The sequence below is a fragment of the Macrotis lagotis genome, chromosome 4 (assembly GCF_037893015.1).
Source record: "Macrotis lagotis isolate mMagLag1 chromosome 4, bilby.v1.9.chrom.fasta, whole genome shotgun sequence".
Lineage (NCBI taxonomy): Eukaryota > Metazoa > Chordata > Mammalia > Peramelemorphia > Peramelidae > Macrotis > Macrotis lagotis.
In genome coordinates, this window is record NC_133661.1 from 140,088,807 (window position 1) to 140,110,224 (window position 21,418).

At 36.0% G+C, this 21,418-nt stretch overlaps 1 protein-coding gene across 2 annotated transcripts in view; it reads left to right on the forward strand.

Annotated features, from left to right (window-relative positions):
* The first annotated feature begins 493 nt into the window (after nucleotides 1–493).
* Nucleotides 494–21,418, forward strand: part of LRRC28 (leucine rich repeat containing 28) — a 235,992-nt gene continuing 215,067 nt past the window's right edge. The window contains exons 1-2 of one of the 2 annotated variants that reach the window (XM_074234188.1): nucleotides 494–627; nucleotides 8,144–8,365. In XM_074234188.1, coding sequence (XP_074090289.1) covers nucleotides 8,198–8,365 — 168 coding nt within the window. In that variant the 5' untranslated portion in view covers nucleotides 494–627; nucleotides 8,144–8,197. The remainder of the gene's footprint in view (nucleotides 628–8,143; nucleotides 8,366–21,418) is intronic. The other variant, XM_074234189.1, reaches the window with a different exon arrangement.

Genomic DNA, 21,418 nt, shown 5'->3' on the forward strand with positions numbered 1-21,418 from the left:
TGAGGGGTGGCCTCTGACGGCAAGAGGCCCTCGACGCTCAGCCCGGCCGGCGTCGGCTTCCTCTCCTGCAACATGAGCCGAGGAGGTCCCGGCGTCTGGGCAGGGAAAACGGAGCCTCCAACACAATGCGCGCCCTAGGTTCTGGTTAGATTTTGCTTCTCTCGTGGTCATAGAATTCGTCACTCATGGAGGTGTCGGTCCTCGGAGCACAAGGCACGTCGCCGCCCGGCCCCGCCGGCCCCCCGCTTGGAGACCCTGCTGCCGGGGTCTGCCCCGTCCCGACGCCCCGGACTCACAGGGGCAGGGGCTGCGGATCCCCGGAGCAGGAACGAGGACGGCCCCTGGGACGGACGAAAACAAAAGCAACGGGGCGGGGTCGAGGCTGGCAGCAGATACCGCGAGAGCCACGCTTCCCGCTCTCGCGAGGCTTCCCCCGCTCCCGCCCCGCCTCTTCCCGCCCGGCTCCCCGCCCTGGCTCCGCCCCCTCCCCCCGCTTCCTTCCTCCCCCCCCCCAGGGCGCGGATCCGGGGGGGCGTGAATTAGTCGGAGCCGGGCCCCCCCCCGCCCCGCCCCGCCTCCCGCTCCTGGGGGAGCTCGGCCTCCTCTCGGGGAGATCCCGCCGCCAACGTGAGTATCTTCTCCTCGGCCTCCTCCTCCTCCCCTCCGCGCCCCCGCCCGGCGGAGCGGCCCCCCGACACGGAAGGGGCTTCGGGTCCCCGCTCCCGAGTGTCGCCCTGCGCCCACCGAGCCCCCACCCCTTCCCCCCGGCGGGACCCACTGGGAAGGGCCGTGCGCAGAGACCCCGGCCGAGCGGGCCCCGCCGCGCCCCCCCATCCGGGCCCCCCATCGGGGCCCCCACCTTGTGCCTGAGCTCCCCCTCCCCGGAGGCGCCCAGCCTGCTCCCTGCGGGGGCTGTCACGTGAAGGGGTGCGCGCGCCCGAGAGAGACAGAGTGTGTCTGTGTGTCTGTATGTCAGTGTGTGTGTGTGTGTGTGTGTGTGTGTGTGTGTGTGTGTGTGTGTGTGTTTGTCTGTGTGTGTGTGTGTGTGTGCGCGCGTAAATGGCCGGACACCTCTGGACTTGCAGAGCTACTTGTGGTCCTGCTGATTTGTGGCCTGTCTATGAAGGAAAGCGGTGTGTGTGTGTGTGTCTGTCTGTCTGTCTCAGCAACTTGAAGTAATGCTGATTTGAGAACTGTCCATCAAGGGGTGTGTGTATGTATGCATGCATGCATGCATGTGTGTATATGCATGTGTGTCCCACCATTTATACACAAAGGCACATGCCTATACCCTGGAGTTGTTGTCTAGTTGTAATATTGCTAACTTGAGACTGTGCATTTGTATGTAAATAGACACATGGGACATTCCTGGAGCTCCTTGGCTTGGTGTCCTAATGCTAATTTGAAGGAAAGGGGTGTGTGTGTGTGTGTGTGTGTGTATGTGTGTGTGTGTGTGTGTGTGTGTCTGTCTGTCTCAGCAACTTGAAGTAATGCTAATTTGAGAACTGTCCATGAAGGGGTGTGTGTATGTATGCATGCATGCATGCATGTGTGTATATGCATGTGTGTCCCACCATTTATACACAAAGGCACATGCCTATACCCTGGAGTTGTTGGCTAGTTGTAATATTGCTAACTTGAGACTGTGCATTTGTATGTAAATAGACACATGGGACATTCCTGGAGTTGGTTGGCTTGGTGTCCTAATGCTAATTTGAAGGAAAGGGGTGTGTGTGTGTCTGTTTGTCTGTTTTAGCAACATGAAGTAATGCTAATTTGAGAACTGTCAATGAAGGGGTGTGTGTATGTATGCATGCATGCATGTCTGTATATGCATGTGTCCCACCATTTATACACAAAGGCACATGCCTATACCCTGGAGTTGTTGGCTAATTGTAATATTGCTAACTTGAGACTGTGCATTTGTATGTAAATAGACACATGGGACATTCCTGGAGCTCCTTGGCTTGGTGTTCTAATGCTAATTTGAAGCCTTAAGTGTATGTTTATGTAAATGATCAGACACATCCTGACCTCCCTGGAGTTGGTTATCATAGTGATGGAAGGCTATCTTGTGAAAGTGCATATAAGTTGTCATATAAATACTGATATCCCAAAGTTGTTTGGCTAGTGTAGTAGTACTAAATAAAGAGTTGTCATGAGAAGGTGTAAGTCTGTACGAGTCTTGATTGTGAGGGAATGTACATAGTCCTTCCCATTTTGACTTGCTTTTTCCTGAATGGCGCATCAGGGTTGGTTGGCTAGTGAATTAGTACTACTTGGGAAGGGACCAGAACTGATGTTGAAACTGCTTTCTAGGGAAGGGAATTCCTTTCTGAGGACCATTTAGGAAAAATAACATTTCCTTTAATAGGAGGCAGCTAGATTACACAGTGAATAGAGCACTGGGCCTGAAGTCAGAAAGACCTGAATTCAAATCCAATTTCTTAATGCGTGTTTGTGTGATCCTGGGCAAATCCCTTCACTTCTCTGCCTCATTTCCATTGACTGTAAAATGGAGATAATAATAGCAGCTATTTGACAAAATTGTAAGGATCAAGTGAGGTAATTTTTGTAAATACACTTGGTTTAGGGCCTAGAGCAAAGTTGACACTCAGTGCATTTTTCCTTCCTTTTCTCCCCTTAAAATGGGAATAGGTGTAGGGTGGAAGAGTTAGCAGAAGTGTTCAATTAGGTGTTGGGGGGATTACTTTTTTTTTTTAAAGAGGATACTACTTCATAGAGTCAGAACTCTAGATTTTATTTAAGTCTCTCATTTTAACAGATGAGTCAGGCAGGAACCATTTATTAAGTGCTTACTATGTTCTAAATTGTGTTAAGAACTGTGGAAGAAAGGGAAAGCATTTCTGTATTCAACAAACTTATATTCTAAATGAAAAGGTAAAATGGAATATATATATATGTATATATATATATATACATACATACATACATACATATATATAGAGAGACAGACAGACAGATACGTAGACAGAGACAGAATAGGTAGATGGAAGATGATCTAAGAAGGGAAGGCACAATGTAAGGAAAGTGAGACTCAGAGATTTTAAGAGACTTGTTCTGTGGTCACCCTATTAGTATCAAAAGCAAGATTTGAATCACATCTTCTGATTCCATCTCTGTCACTTAGAATGAGATAAGTCTCATTTTCATTTCTCTGGTAAAAGTTTTTGTAAAATAGGAATGAATGAATTTAAAATTCAGCTGTTTAAAGCTTTTTGGTGAACTACTGTATTTCCTCATGTCTAAGACACTTCCATGTATAAGACGTATCTTAATTTTTGGACCCAAAATTTGAAAAAAATATATTGCATCAAGTTATTGAACTCAAGTTTTAATCATCCTAAAATTCATACAGTTCATCACTATCAAAACTCCCATCCATTAGCTCATCCTCATCTGGATTTGATGACAAATCACTGCCTTGGTAGAGGCTCTGCCTGCTCTCCTGCCTGTGCTCTGTGGTCTGTGGTTGACCACAAGCACTCCCTAGGCAAGTCCATTCCATGTCATGAACCTGAAGCACCAATTGTGTCCTCCTTTGAAATCAGTCACTTCTTTTTCATCAACAATTCTTCTTGCCTCCTGCTGAACCATATTTGTGGACAGGAATTCCAATTGCCCTTTGCTCTTCAATCCATCTCTTCAATTCCCTCTCTAACTCAGGCCCTTTGGCTGTCTTGCCTCTCGTGGCCTTCTTCTACTATGGCGTTTTCAGTATGGTTTCTTCTTTCTGTAACTAATCTTAGATTGTTTTCTCAGTTGGAGGAGGATCAAGCTGATATTTGGCAGCATGATTTCCATTCTCTTTTTGCAAAAGTTATCACTTTGAACGTGAATTCAGCACTGTATGAAAATCTTTTCTGAGCCATTTCTGGACAGAACATGGCAGAATGTAATTTAATATATCAGTAACAAATGTGAACCAGTGAGTGCAAAGACAACAAGCATGGAAAAAACAGGAAATGCAAGTAAAAAATTCTACAACCACTGTATAAAACACTCCCAGTTTTTTGACCCCAAACTTTTCGGAAAAGGGTATGTCATTTCTTAGTGTGTCCATGTCTTAGCATGAATACCCTCTATGATTTACTTTTTTTTTTAGGTTTTTGCAAGGCAAGTGGGGTTAAGTGGCTTGCCCAAGGCCACACAGCTAGGTAATTATTAAGTGTCTGAGGCTGGATTTGAACTCAAGTACTCCTGATTTCAGGGCCGGTGCTCTATCCACTGTGCCACCTAGCCCCCCCCCCCCCATGATTTTCTCATCATATTTGACCTTATTTCTAAATTATAAATTTGAGATTTCTATTAAAATTAATATTTTATTATTTACCTACTATGTGCCAGGCACTGTGCTGTACATTCCACTAAAAAAAAAAGCACACTGTTCAGAAGACAATCTACTGAATTTTCTTAGTTTGAACTGATCTGTAAGTGATCAGTAGTAGTATTTATTTATCACCAATAGATGGAATCTTTTAGTGGAATATTATGTTTGTCCTTAAGCATATTTCAGTGCAACTGTACATGAAAGTAAAAATGTAGTAATGTGAACGCATGTATTATATTTTTTAGTATATAAATGAAGGCTTTGTATTACCTATGAATGCTGTAGAATTATAGGTACTGTGATAGGTATTAAGTGTTGTAAGATCTTTTTTTGTTTGAACAGATCATCTTAAAACCACTGATATGACTACCTTGTAGTTGCAAAATCTTAGAGACCTTTAATTGGAATTATTTTAATAGAGTACATTAATACTTTTGAGAGTCAGGAAACCTATGTTCTAGTGTTGATTCTGTTTTTAACTTGTAGGCTTTGGGCAAATTTTTTGATCCAGTTGGCTTCAAATTTCTCATCTGTTTTGGGCTAGAGAATTCAGTTTAATTCAACAAACATTTTAATTACCTATGCACTAGAATCTGTGGATACATACCATTGGGGAGATGGAACATTGTACAAAAATACAAGGGAGAAAGATAAGTACAAAGAAAAGACCCAGGCAAAGTGCTGTGAGAAATTTTAGGGGAGAGATCACTTTTACTTATGGAGGAGAAAGGAAGATTATGTAAGTTTTAATGGAGAGATGGTATATCAGGTGAATCTTGAAAAATAGGAAGGATTAAAACAGAGAAATCATGAAGAGAGCATTTATTCCAGATCTAGAGGATTGAACAAAGATAGAAAAAGACCAAAATACGAAAGAACAGAAAGTAGTCCACTTTTGATGGAACATAGATTATCCAATAGGAAATTGTATAAGGCTGAACAGTTAGTTAGATCTAGATTGTAGAAGGCCTTGAATGGAGGTCAAGAACTAAATTTGATTTGGTAGACACTAGGGACAAACTGAAAGTTTTTGAATAGAAGAGCAATAGCAAAAAGGCAGCTTGGAAGCAGAAAGGTCATTTAGAAGAAGTCTTTGAACAACAGTGTAGGGAAGAAAGGAAAGCCTGAATAGGGAGTTTTTAGTGAGAGTGAAGAGGGGGCGATGTGAACATTGTAGAACTAAAAGCTACCCACCCAGCTTTGCATTTGATTGAATGAGTGTGACCTTGAGGAAAGATTCCAAGGTTTTTAAATTGGAAAAATAGTGGTGCCATTAGCAGAAACATACAAATTAGGGGAGAGTGATACAGTTTTAGGCATATTGAGTTCAAGGGGCCAAGGTGCCCAAGTCAGGTAAGCATTTATTCAGTACCTTCTCTGTGGGAGGCACTGGAGTTAGCACTAATCACTGGGGAGTCAAAGAAAGGGGGAAAAATGGGGAATATTAAAATAATTAAGGAGAATTGGTTAAGATTTCCTGTAGTTGTAGAAATTTTAGCCAGAACTTGAAGGAAAATTGGGAATCTGGGAAACAAGAATGAGGAGGGAGGACACTACAGGCAATGGGGGCAGCCAGTGAAAATGCCTGAAGTGGAAGACAGTGTCTTGTGTAAGGAGTCTAGTTTTCCCAGATTGAAAAATAAATAGGGTTGAATAAAGGTATTTTAAAAAACTGACAATGTTGGAGGGAACAAGGTTATGAAAGGCTTTGAAAACCAAATATGGATTTTATTTTTGATCTTGGAGGTGATTGGAAACCTCTGGAATTTATTGAATGGGGCAGGGAGGAAAGCGTGCTCAAACCTCCATTTTAGGAAGATCATTTGACAGCTGAGTGAAGGATGGACTGGATTGGAAAAGGGACTTGAGACAAGGAGGTTCTACTGGTAGATTATTACAGGAGTCCAGGGGTGAGGGGATAAGGGTTTGTTCTGGGGTGAGGGTAGTGTCAAAAGAGACAGGAGGAGTCTTATGTGACAGATGTGAAGAACTGGTGACTGATTGGATATAGGAAATAAGAAAGTCAGAAGTTAAGGATAATACCTTGGTTGTGATTGAAAAATTTTGGTGCCCTTGACAATAGCTGGAACCTTAGGAAGAAGGGAGGATTTGGTGAAAAGATATGAATTCAGTTTCAATCATGTTGAGTTTAAATGATGGAATATCCAGTTTCATATGTCCAGAAGGTAATTGGAGATGTAAGATTGGTAGTTTAGGGGGTTATAGACTGAATTAGTAAATCTGTGAATCTTTAGCATTGAGAGGTTATTGGAACTGAGAGGATCACAAAATAAATAAAGCATATTGAGTCCAGGACAGAACCCTATGAAATACCCATAGTAAGCAAGTGTGAGCTGGATGAAAATCTAGTGGAGCGATCAGACAGGTATGAGAATTATCCAGCAAGCAATTGGAAATATAACTGTATATAACAGCTATAAATTTCCTTATGGTTTTTCTTTTAGCAAAGTTATATTATTTAATTATTAGAAGTGGGAGTTTGTTGCTGTATATTAAGGATATGAAACTCATTCAGGGATCATTAATTTTTATTGTTAAGTACTTAATGAGACACTCTGAATATTCAGATTGCTTTAAGTGAGTTGAAATTCATAATTTTCAAAATTTTATATTTTATTTATTTATTTATTTAAGTTTTTACTAGGCAATGGAGTTAAGTGGCTTGCCCAGGGCCACACAGCTAGGTAATTATTAAGTGTCTGAGGCCGAATTTGAACTCAGGTACTCCTGACTCCAGGGCTGGTTCTCTGTCCACTGCACCAACTGGCTGCCCCTCCCCCCAAATTTTATATTTTAAAAAGAAATTTCTGAAGAATTAACCAGAGAATTAGAGCTGAAATTCTTAGATCAAAGGAAAGGCAGTATCTTTCTACCTTTGTTATTTATGGAGTTACATATATGAAAGTATGTGATAGAATATTAGGTCTCAGAGCTAGAAGGGATCTAAAGAGTTCATTTGTCTGCTCCAGTAAAATGTTAACTTCTTTGAGGAGGTAGCTAAAGCCCAAGAAAGTAAAAATGATGATCTACAATTACATAGTCAGTCAGTGGGAGTAGCTTATTGTGGGGAAGGTTAGAACTTTGATCTCTGTTTCCTAGTGCAAGAACCTTCTGACATGCAATTAAAAATAAGCAAACAAAACTATGATTCCCAGGTTATGTACTTTGCTCATCTCTTCCTAAGAACCCTCAAAACTAAAAAAAAAAAAAACAGAAAAGGAAAAGGAAAAGAATATTAGAGTAATAGACTAGTACTTAGGAAATGAAAATAGATCACATACTATAGTTTATTAAAATGTTTTAGACACATTGAAGGAGCTATTTCCTTTTTATGTATATATATATATCTATATATCTATATACATATACACAATACATGTATATGTATCTATATGTATAGTGTTTGAACCTTTCAAAGAAGTTACTGTACATTTTTTATTAACACAAAAACCTTTCTCCAACTGTATTAAATATCTTAATCATTTTGTTTTGCTTAAGCTGTGACTTTGTAAAATTTTGTGTACATCCACCCACATAATATGAATTTGATGATTGAGAAAAGTGAAAAAATACATTCTTTTAGTAAATTTTCTTTTAGAGTTATAAGACTGCCAAAACCTTGGATAGAATAATTGTTAGTTTAAAATATTTTAGTGTCTTTATTTCTTACATTGGATTCAAATCACTTTATACAATAATTTATATGATGATACATTGTAAATATTTATGAGATAAACCATAATTTAAAATTTTTCTTTGCTCTCTCTTTAGATCATATTTTACAAGATGTAGTGCTGTAATGTGGCTGATGGGAAAGGTTCAGTCATGGCATCAGAACTTTGTAAGACAATCTCTGTGGCGAAGCTGGAAAAGCACAAGAATTTGTTCTTAAATTACAGGAATCTGCACCATTTTCCAATGGAGTTACTGAAAGATGAGGGCCTGCAGTACTTGGAAAGACTCTATATGAAAAGAAACTCCCTAACAACCTTGGTATGAAAAGTACATAATATATTTTTAAAATTTTTACTCACTAATCAATGCTGACCAAAATCAGAGAGTTATGTACTAGAGATTTTTACAAATATATTTGTCTCATGGTGTACACAGGTAATATATAATTCACATTTCTTATTTGGTTCATAGGATTGGTTTATGTTGTTTCTTTATTTCCTTGCCAATCATTCCATTTTGAACTCACTTCAACATTATTTGGAAATTAAATCTTCACATCCTGTTATCTATTATATATTTTTGCCCTCCCATCTGTGGAGAGACTATCATATGTGGTTAATATATGTTCATAGTTAAATTAATACGTTTAATATCAATAGTGACCTGAAAGTATTGTTAAATTCTTGAAGACAGGGTCAGACAACTGGCTAAAGCACAGGACAAATCAGTTAACCTCTAAGGCCCTGAATAACTCTTTAGGACTGTCAGTTAAAGATCAGGGGATATGCTTATCCCAATTTCCCTATACAATTGAAATCCTGTTTTTACTGTCTCAAGAAGTGATCATTTATGTATCTCATATTTACAGGACATACTATATTATTAGTAGTGGTACATTTTTAGCAAATGTTATTTTTGAGTTCCAGCATTACAGTAGTCATTTCAGATTTGTAACTTAACTTTTCTGTCTTTATGTTTTGAGCTTTTTCAGAATTTTTATTTAATTTAACAAACATTTATTAAAATACCTACTGTATGTTAGACATTTATCTTGGAGAAGATATAAAGAGAAATAAAGTACCCCAGTTGTGGAATTTAAACATTCTAGTAAGATATAAAACATACACACGCATAAATAATACAAAATTGATCATAAGTGTATGTGAGAACTGTAAATGAAAAGATCATTTCCAACTAGGATGATCAAGGTAGTCTCTTCATTAAAGGAGTTAATATTTGAGCTGGATCTTGAAGGCTAGAATTTCAGTAGCAAATAGCAAAAGGACATTTTAGGCATAAGGAAGGGTGTGGGCATAGGCCTGGAGTTACTAGAGTGGGATGTGTAAAGAGTTGATGAGTAGTCCAATTTAGAGGGAGGTATTTTGGGATTAGTTTGGAAAAGAGTACAGTGATCTCAGATATAAAAAGAATTCATACAAGTGCTCTGTGACAAAAAATTTTGAGTTTGTCTTTCTTATATTGAAGTGTTTATTGTGAGAAATGAAGTATGAATATTACATTAAGAACTTTTATTACTATTAAACTACAAAAGACATTTATTAAATATGAAGGGAGTACTGTGTCATTGGAGGAGATAAAAAAAGAAGCTTATAATGTAATTGAGAAATCACCAATAGTGATAGGGGTCAGAGAAGGAAGGTGTGTTGTGACATTACTTCCCTTTTTTCTTGAAAAAAAAAAACTTTCCCTGATCTTCCTGATCTGTATAGCTACTATCTTACCTCTTTTCTAGCTACTATCTTACCTCTTTTCTTCTTCTTCATTATTAAACTTCTTTTTTTTAGTCCTCATCCTCCTTGAACCTCTTCACAGTCTAATTTTATTAACCATCTATTGGATGCTCTTTTCTCCCTTCCTTGGCTTCAGGGCTCCTGGTTCTTCTGTTTATTTAACCTTTTCCTCCATCTTTCTTCTTCATCTGAGGTTATTTAAATGGAAGATTTGCAAAGCAATTCACATTTATTATTTCATTTGATCCTCACATCACCCCTGCCAGTGGATGCTCAAAAATCATTGGAATTGAGTAATTGTGCTGCAGATTCTTTGCCAGATTGAGTTTTTGAAACTTGGAGCATGGTGAGAGGGTCTGAGCCTGAGAGCTAGGTATTCACTTAGTTTAAAGATGAGAACAAGTGTGGAGTTAGTGATAAAGTTAGTGATATGGACCTTGAAACAGTTGAATTAGTCAACTTTTATTAAGCACCTCCTGTAGTGAAGGGATTGTGCTGGGCTTTGGCTTACAAATACAATGAAAAAGACTTGCCCTTATGCAACTTCTTCTATTTTATAGGAGGAGACAATGTGTGTATATATAAGTATATATACAAGTAATTTAAGGGAAGGGAGGTCCTAGTAGCTGGAAGGATCAGCAGCAATTTCATGGAAGTCATAAATACCAAGAGCTCAGAGCTGAGTTGTAAAAAAGAAAACAGTATTTTAAGTGTTGAAAAAGAATAGTGAGAACTTCCTGGACATGGGTGGGGAGGAGTGGGTAACCTGTGTAAAGCTACAGAGATGAGAAGTTGAATATCATATAGGAGCCAACAGCTAGACTGCCAGTGGAGCTGAACAGTAAAATATAAGAATGAGAATATTGTTTAATAAGACTGGAAAAATCAAGTCAGCAAGCATTTTTTAAGAATCTACTTTGTGCAAAGCACTTTACTAAATGCTGGGGATATGATGAAGAAAAGTGTGTTGGAACCAGATTGTGGATAGCTTTCCATGTTTGTTTATAATCCTAGAGTAACAAGAAGCCACTGAAATTTACTTAGGACAATGGCATGATCAGATCTTTGCTTTAGGAAAATTACTGGCAGCTATTTAGAGGATGGTTTGGAAAGCAGATGGAGTAATAGTCATGATTGGAAGTAGCAGTGAAAGTCAGTCTAGGGGTGGCTAGGTGGTGTAGTGGATAAAGCACCGGCCTTGGAGTCAGGAGTACCTGGGTTCAAATCTGGTCTCAGACACTTAATAATTACCTAGCTGTTTGGCCTTGGGCAAGCCACTTAACCCCATTTGCCTTGCAAAAACCTAAAACAAACAAAAAAAAAGACAGTCTAGTAATATAGACCATCTTGTCCAAACTCTTGATTTCAGAGAGGAGGAAACTGAGATCCCCAATAGATGAACTGATGAATTAAACTAAGTAGGAATTCAAAAGATCATCTGCCTCCAGATTCATTGTGTCTTCCATCCCACCACATATAGATGAAGTTACTGATATGTACTGGAGTAAAAAGCTTTACATTATCTTGCAACTTCTCTGTGCTTGGAGAAAACTGTGATACTGCATTCATTTCTACAGTAGACTGAGGATGACAGGAAACCTTGGGTGGAAGTAGTAGGTGGTGATTAATAATCAGTATTTATATAGTACTTTAAGGTTTGCAAAGTACTTTATTATCTTACTTGAGCCTCACAACAATCCTTTGAGGTAGGATTCGAATTTGGGTCTTCCTAATCATATGTCTAGCTTTCCATATGTTCTACCATCTATCAGGCTAAACCCCAAGGTCTACAAAAAGAAAGTCAACAGTTGACTTAGGAGAAACAAGAGACCTTGATTTATCCTGGCAAAATAAATCTTAACCTCCCTTAGGTTACATTTGTTTTCATCCTAATTCTAATTCTTCAGCTAATACTCTAATGTAGCCTTTATTTGAATTTGGAGAATCATTGATGTACTACAGTGGGCAGTTTTCTGCAAATGTTTTCATATAGAAGAATATCAACTATGGTTATTAGACTTTACTAGAAAAGGCGGCTAGGTGTCACAGTGAATAGAGCATGACCTGAATCTGGGATTAGTAAAACCAAAGTTCAGATTCTGTTTCAGATCCTTACTAATTGTGTGACTGACAAATCACTTTAGTTCCCTGTGCCTCAATTTCATTCACTATAAAATGGGGGTAATAAAAGAACCTTCTTCACAGGGATCAAATAAGACAATATTTGTAAAGCACTCTCCAAACTTTAAAGTATTATATAAATGTTTTCATTACTGTTACTTCTACTTCCTCTATATTGTGTAAATTAAGTATTTATGAGCTGATCTGACAACTGAAGGTTTGTTTGTGATTTTAATTTGTTAGAAAGTGACCAAATAAACTTTTGGAAAACAATTTTCTCATAAACTGGGACTTAACCTTAAAGATTTTTAAATCTTGTGTCCCCTCTGGAGTTCTACTGTCAATGATATATGACATCTTTGCAAGTTAGTATAGTTGAACAGAAGGTACATAATCCAATACCATTATGTTTGTTAAATCAACAAATATGCATATTTGGGAATTATAATATATGTACATGTAGTCATCCCTTCCAAACCTATGTGATGAATTAAAGGAACATCAAATATCATTGTTTGTTCAATCAACAAATATACATATTTGGGACCTAATATGTTCATCAAGTCATCCCCTCCGAAACTATATTGTGAATAAGGGAATATATGCTATTCAATCTAGACTTCCCAAGTATAGTTAGCCTAGTATTATGTTTTGTGTGATCAAAAGATTTTGGGTTTTTGTATTTTTTGAAAAAGTACCACTTGTTTAAGCAGGGTTCTGTTCTTAATCACCCAATTCTTAGCGTTTTATCAAAAGTATATTGAATTCAGAAAATCTGACAATGAGTCCCTACTCTGCCAGTTAACTTTCTAGACAAGCTATTTCATATGAGGCAACCTAAGAGGTACCATAGAGAGTACTCTTGACCTGGAGTCAGGGTGATCTGAATTCAAATCCAGCCTCAGATACCTGTTAGCTATATGATCCTAGATAAGTCACTTAACTGGTACCTTCCTCAGTTTCCTCATCTGTAAAACAGATAATAGTGTTATTGTGAGGATCAACTGAGATATTTGTGAAATGATTTGCAAACCCTAAATTGCTATAAAATGATATTTATTATTTTTATTATTATTGTTAATTGTGGACTTCAATTTTCTTATCCACAAAATATAGACATTTGATTAGATAATGTTTAAGGGACTATATAGTGTTGACATTTTGTCATTATTTACTTTTTTTTTTAGGTTTTTTTTTTGCAAGGCAAATGGGGTTAAGTGGCTTGCCCAAGGCCACACAGCTAGGTAATTATTAAGTGTCTTGAGACCAGATTTGAACCCAGGTACTCCTGACTCCAGGGCTGGTGCTTTATCCACTGTGCCACCTAGCCGCCCCCATTATTCACTTTTTAAAGTTTTGAGAAAACTAAGATTTTCTTGGTTTCATTTATGTCAGGTGGACTTCTTCAAGTCACTTCAACTAAAAAAACTTTTCCTATTTTAAAAAATATTTTTGTGATTTTCAAAACTTAGCTATAATTCTAAGATAATGATTTGTCTTTGATTTGCAAAGATATTTTCTTGAACATATGGATTTTTTTTCATTTTTAAAGTATATTTGGATAGATCTGTGATTTTGCTTCCAAATGAATATATCCTCTCTCTAATGGTTTCATTCATTATTCATTACTTTCTTATCTTGTGTCCCTATAAATCTTTCACAATGGTTCTATTTATTGTGTTGAAGACTTTTCTCCTGACTTCTTGACATTGCATAGATATCAGTGAAGCAAATATTCTGTGCTTTAAGTGTAACTGGTCATACATATATACATAATTAGAAATATAGCTTCTTTTCCTCAGTTCTTTGATAATATGTTGCAGTCTTCTTTCATCCACCTTGTACTTTTCCATTGCATGTGGATGACCAGCAACTTTTCAGAGATTGTGGTATTCCTGAGGTATAGCCACCCAGCATTAGTGGAAGAATTTTAATGTTAAAAAGTCGAACCTTTGTTTTAGGGAGAAATTGAATGTTATTAGAAGAACTGTGCAAATTTTCAAAGGCCTTCTTGACTTCTCTACTTCTACTCAAAACTGAATTCAGGTCTTCTTGATCTTTAGTAGCTACCCAAGTTGTATATACTGATTTTAGCAGCTTTTCATGTTGTCCATATAACTGGACATAATGAAAAATATATTATGACAAAGCAATGCCCTATTAATAATGTTGATACTGTAACTTTGTTCTGATGTAAAATTTTTCATAGGATCATTTTATATTGGTGTTTATTAAATTATAGTATCATTTTTGGTATTAAAAATACTGACTCCTTAACAGAAAAATTTTTATATTACTTATATTTAAAAGGAATTTTTACATTAATACAATTGAATATAAAATTATTGTCTAGATCTTGAGGATTTAACAGTTTAATAATGTACCATTATTATAATATCAGTGGAGTTTTTTTTAAATACATTTAAAGCTACCTTCAGTCTGACAGGGAAGGGATAGTTTATCCTCTTTTTGCTTAGGTTGTGAAAAACTAAGGCCATTTTGCTCTATGATATGTGGCTAGTTTTCTTCTTTTGTTTGTTTGGGGTTTTTTTTGGCAAGGCAATGGGGTTAAATGACTTGCTCAAGGTCACACAGCTAGGTAAATATTAAATGGCTGAAACTGGATTTGAACTCAGGTCCTCCTGATTCCAGAGCTGGTGCTCTATTCATTGTGCCACCTAGATGCCCCCAGTTTTCCTTTTTTGTATGACTTGTTAACTTAATATGAAATTTAATGGAAAGAAATATGTCTGTAATCTGATTTTCAGTGAATGGAATGTAGATACCCTAGATATAAAACTTTACAAGGAGTTGAGAGACAGTATATTTAAATATTGTGGAAATTGTTTTTGACAGAAATTTATCTGTAACATAATCATGAAGAACTTTATTTTTAAAATTTGTGATCTAGCCTGTTTTCAGGATTTAATCCCTTTTTGTTCAGCATTTTGTGAAAGTGCCTTATTTTATTATGCTTTCCATAAATTGACTAGTTGTATGATCATATTGGAAGACTTACTTGTTGGGTATGTTTGAAAGGGATATTGTTTTTCAGTTATGGATTGAGCTAGATGACCATTAAGGACTTTTTTTTTTAAGGTTTTTGCAAGTCAGTGGGGTTAAATGGCTTGCCCAAGACCACACAGCTAGGTAATTATAAGTGTCTGAGGTAGGATTTGAACTCGTGTCCTCTTGACTCCAGGGCCAGTGCTCTATCCACTGTGCCACCTAGCTGCCCCCATTAAGGGCTTTTACAACTCTGGAAAGTTCATGATTCTGTGTTCTCCTACAGACCTTAATTTAGATTTTAATGAACCAAAGGCCTCAAATATTTGAATCATTTTAATGTATACAATTTTAAGAATTTAGGTATTTGAGGTAGATTCTTCAAAGCATTTCTTTCTCACAAAAACAAAAATTGGAACTTAACTGCCCCTACTATTGTTAAAATAGGAAATATTCTAGTTAACTCATTACTTTAACATCAATTGCATTTCCCATAGGCACAAAGAACCTAAGAATAATTTTACTTCTTCGGTTGATAACTTAAAAACAAGATATGGAAACATGCATTTTAGGAGAAGTTTGTTCAACTTTACTTTCTATCTTTTAACCTTATCTTTAACCTCTCTTTAACCTTAAAAATATTTTTTATTAATATGGAAACTGAAAAAAAAGCCATAATAAATTTTGGGTTCCTACTAGTCAGGTTTTAGGAAATGTGAACTTCCTACACATTACTTTGTGATCTTAGATTTTTATTTTAGAGTTCCAAAATGACCCTGATGCTTTTTTAGCTATGTCAGTTACTTTGGTACTTTTCATGGATTTGTGGTTTTATTGGTATTAGTGCCTTTTCCATTAATGTAGATTCCAACCACTCTTCAATTTAATGGATAGTTTTACAGAATTGCTGTATTTGAAAAATTAAAAACCATTTAACTAAACTGATCATGATCTTCTCCAGATTTAGTTAGGCTAGCCTGTTTGTTAGACAGTGATATGGCAGGTCCATATTTGAATCCTTCCCTGACAGAAATTGTGCTTCACTGACAAATGAAAACTCAGGAACACTTTCATTACCTAGTGAATCATTAAAAGAAGATTTTAATTATAATCTTGATTTTCCATAAATTAAAACATTTGGCACCCCTCTTTGTAAATTACTAATAAATGCTGTTCTACATTATTTATTAGCTTCAGAGAAAATTTTACTAGCTCATATGTTTGAAATTTCATTGGAGTGTAAAATATTAGAACTTGATTTACACAGCTTTTATATTTTAATATTTTGTATTTATAATTATTTGTTTATATAGTCCCTTCTAGATTGTAAACTCCATGGGGAAAGGGACTTTGTCTTAATATTTCTTACATTTTTCCTAGCATCTTTCATAGTTCCCTTAATATAGTAAGTGCTCAGTAAATGAAATGGAGTTGAGAGAAGTCCCTGGAAAGTTAGGCTCTTCCTTTTACATTTAAAGGACAATGAGTGAGACATTAGGTAGAATGACTTGTCCTTAAGTGACAGGGAGAATTTAAATCTAATTATTAATTCCAAAGTTAGTGCTATTTTTCCTATACCATTATTTTGTTTCTCCTGGGGGAATGAGAGAGTCATTATTTTAGAGTTTAGAAAGTAATTTGATTTCATTTTTTTTTCTGTTTCAATGATTTTTTTCTTTTGAGTCAGACAAATGAGAACAAAATCCAAAAATCTTAACATTCTTTATTCTAGTGTTCTATAGTGGAAATTTTTTTTAATTGACACAAAATACTAAAGTCAGACATTGGAAAGGAAACAACTCTAAAGTGTAATTTGGTCATAATATCAGGATTTCCTAATCTCAGATGTATCAGATTGTTGTAAATGTGAGGTTCTGTATTCTGGAACTTCATTGTGCAGCTTGTTCATGTTTTTTTCTTTTTAAACAAACTATTGCTTATCAGTTTTTAAGATTTTTATCTCAAAAAGGTATAGCTCTTAAATTTTATTTCCTTATTAAGGGAAAAAACTAGTGTTTAATTATGCACATGATGTGATCTGGAAAGTATTCCTCCTACTAGGAACTCTTTATTTTTTAATTCTTGATATACTCAGAATATATACTATATATACTATATACTCAGTATATGTTATATACTTAATGTTACCGCAACTACTTAAAAGTTTATATAAATTCTTGTTCCTATTAGAGGACTTTTTTGATTCATGTACTACCTTGCTGTTCAAAGTAACAGTTTCTAAAAGGATATAATAGCAGAGATTTCTGCAATTTGTTCTAAATATCTCATGACAGTAAAGTGATCCTGGGCCTGGAAAACCCCATTTAAAGAGGGGGAGAGTTGCTTTCATGAGCTCAGTGATATACTCTTAAGTCTTGTTGGTTTTCTGAAGACCAGCCGAACTCAATTCAGAAAGACATCACCAGATTGGAATTCTCCATGGAAATGGAATGATCAGTGGAATTCTTTTAAATCCAAAAGACAAAGTAAAAATGCAAAAAACAGAAGCTAATTATCACAGTTACCAGTGTTGGTAAAGGGAATATTCTCACCTAATAAAAATAAGTAGTTTTAATTTTGAAAGCCTCAGATTAGTAATTAAATTACTTGGATAGAAATTAGAATGATTATAACATTATTAAAAATCATCATGGTGGAAAAAATGCTGACTCTGGAATTACGTATGACATTAGTTGTGTGAACATGGGCAAGTCAATTAGCCTTTTCTGAGCTTTAGCCTCCTTATCCATAAAATAAAAATATCCCTATTTCTTCTAGGTATAGACAGGTATGTATTAGGAATATTCTATATGTAGTACCTATCATTTATAACCTAAGAATCTCTTAGTTTTTAAAAAAGTCACGAAGTTGTCAAGGGGATCAAATGAAATAATGTATGTAAAGGGTTTTGTAAAACCTAAGACACTGTATGATTGTTAGCTATTTTCACATTTGTAATTCACCAGCACTTTATTTTATTACAAACAATTCTGTTAATCAGTAGTTTCCAGTAGATGATTTAAGTAACTTTTATTAAAATGGTTAAAACTATATATAAGTAGCAAAAATAAGCAGTGCAGATATTTCCTCCATGCTGGCTGTTTCTTTTATATAAAGAATTTGAGAGCAATAATGTGAAGTGTCAGCAGGTGGCAGTCACAGCTTAGCCTACTTGACTTGCTATGTGTGTTACATTCTTGCCATATAGGCTAATAGTTTAAAAAAAATTAAAATAGTAAAGTAAGGAAAATTATACTTAAGGCCAATAAATGATTCTCTTTAAAAACAAAATACCATTCTCTGCTTGACTGTTTGCATAGCAACTTACCCTTCTGCTAGGATTTAGAAAGGTGTCAGAAAAAGTCAAACTAACAGCCAGCTTTTGTCCAGCTATTTGATTCATGTAGCTATAGTATTTGAAAGTGTACCTTTATCAGAAGGTAGACAATATGTGCCAAATGTGCCTTTCCCCCCTTTCTTTGAAGAAGTCTTTCCTTTTTGAATGACAGATATAAGACCTTAACTTTTTTTTGAGCCTTGTATTGTTTTTTAAATCTTTCAAATTTATCTAGAGCCATTAATTAGTAAACTTATATGCAGAACCTGAAGTACATATACATAATACTCCACAAATAGTTTCAACAGGAGAAATAACGGGGGGAAATTCTGTAGAATTGAATAGATGAATAATAGTTTCAGTATTTGAGAAGCTAATTGTCACAAGATATTTTAATGTGTATGTTTATAGCAAAAGAATTTCATGGATAAAAGGATTTTTAGGGTGAGAAAGAACTGGATTCAGGTTCTTTTCTGTGGAGCATACTTCATTGGATAGCCATTGGCAAGTAACTCAATCTTTCAGTATCCTCAAGAAACCTTCTATGACAATTAAAAAATGTTCTGCTGCTGTGCATCAATGAAGGGTGTTTCCACACTTGGCTTATCCAATGCCAATGAAATTAAAAATCTTAAGGACAACTTAGGGCAAAATACTTGGGGGGGTAGTAAGAGTAGCAGCTTTCAGAATTAAAAAATTCAGGAAGAGAGAGTCTGTCCTTCATTAGGTAATTATTACCTCCATAGCATAATACCTTGAATTTAGATACTTAGTGTTTGTTGAATGCTTGAAGAATCATCTGAATTATCATCATTTGATTACCAAGGATGAGATATCTATGCCTGTTACCAATAACAAATTCAGATTACTATATGTATATTATTGGATTGAACATTTAATGTATTAAAAAAATCTCAGTAAATATGTTAAGCAGGCAGTCTACTTACTCAGCTCAGACCAAAGTTTCCAGATCATGAAAAGGTAATCCAGAAAACTCCACCACAACAGCCTTCTTGAATGACTATAGTCACAAATTGAATAATACAACCTTGACTTTCTTAGGCCACTTTTTATTAAGTGACCCTGAATGAAGTCAGCATTATTGACTTGGTAACTTGGAGGGGGGAGGGGAGATTAGGGGATAGAGAAGGGGAAGGAGGGCAATAGTTCAAACTGGCCTCAGACAACTGAACAATTATCTAGCTGTGTGACCTTTGGCAAGTCACTTAACCCCACTGCCTTGCAAAAACTATAAAAAAAAAGATTGTGAATAGTGTTGCTATTTTAGAACATTGCTATGGTAAAACAATGATCTTAAGAAATACAGGGTTATATTTTAACCTGCATTAAGAGAGCTATAAACAAGAAAAAAATCTTTATTTAGTCAGTAAACCAGAAATGAAAATTTTAACAAATTTAAGTAACTGAATATTCAGTGGTGTGCAGTAAACCAGAAATGAAAATTTTAACAAATTTAAGTAACTGAATATTCAGTGGTGTGCTCAAAAATATAAAACCACATCAACTTAAGCAAATTTCACAAGACAAAGCAAGTTTGCTTGTACTATCAAACTTCAGTGGTAGTATTCAATTTACTTTGATTGGAGTTACTCAGATACACTTTTTAAATTGCCCACAGGTCAGTGTGTCAATCAGTCAACAAGCATTTTTAAAACATTTATTATGTGCTAGATACTCTACTAAACACTGAGGTTGCAGAAAAGTGCAAAAATTCTGATCCTGCTAGAGACACAACATATAAAACAGCTGTGTACATATTATACAAATACATTCATAAATATGTGCATATATTTATATATATATGTGTTGTATCTATGTATGTATCATGTTTACACATACATACATACGTATCTATATACATAAGAGAGAGTGTAGATGGAAAGTAATCTCAAAGGGAAGATACTAGTAGCAAAGGGTTTTGGTTAGGGAGGAGGAGAAAGATCATGAAAGTTCTCCTACCTTGCTTTCCTAGGGGCGGGGATTTGTTGAGTATTTAAGGAGACTATAAACTTTTATTATTTTATCTTTACCCCTGCCTTAATAATCCCCTTAAATTGTTCTTCTGCTTCATCATGACCTCTCTTCTGAATCCATCTTTGATATCTTTCAGACCATTATCCCTATACTGACTACATTGACCTCTCTTCCTTATTTCAGTCCTTTGTTACATCAGTTCAGTAATCTTTGCTCAAATTCTTTGCCTCTTTGTCCTATTTCCGATCATACTGCTTCAGTTTTCAACCTTTTGTTACTCCCACCATCCACCTTCTTTCCTTCTCTTCCCATGCTTATAAATGGAACTGGTAAAACCATTCTGGGTCAATTACAAATTAATGTTATATAACCCAAATCTTTCAATACCTCCCTAATCAATTTGTTTTCCCACTTAAGCACTGCTGCTGTTTCAAACTGTCTTTTCTCTACTCAGCCTATTTCTTTCTCCCCCATAAAACCTTCCCTCTACCCCCTCACCTGAGGAACTCACCTTTTACTTCATCTTCTTCCTCTTTATCTTAATTATTCAAATGTGCTCCATCTTTTTCCTTCCTCTTTGACTTAATTATTCAGATGTCTAAATCTCTAAATCTCCCTTTACTTTTGTTTTCACATGAAGAGGTAGTATTTCTTGCTAAGGTAAACTCCTCAGGATGTACCTTTTCCCTCATCCTTTCTATATTTTGCCTTTTTAAATTGCCTGTTTAAAAAAAATATCACTTTCAATTTTGTTTTCTTATCAACTCCTTTGGTGCCTACATGTCTTCATCCTTTAAAAACAAAAAACAAACAAAAAAAACCCCCTAAAACCCCCTTCTTATTTGATCTAGCCATTTCTACAAGCTATCTTATGCTGTCTTTCTCTTCTTCCTGGTAAAACTTGAGAAAGCTTTCTATATTTGGTACCTATACTTCTTCTTCATTCATGCTTTTGAAAACTTTGCAATCTGACTTAGGATCTCAATTTAATTGAAACTACATTCTCCAAAATTATTACTGATCACTTAGCTGCCAGATATAATATCCATTTCCCAGACCTCATCTTCCCTAATCTCTCTTCCATCTATGATATTTGTGATATTTTCTGGTTCTTCTACCAACTGCCTAATCACCCTTCTCAGACTCCTTTGTTGAATATTC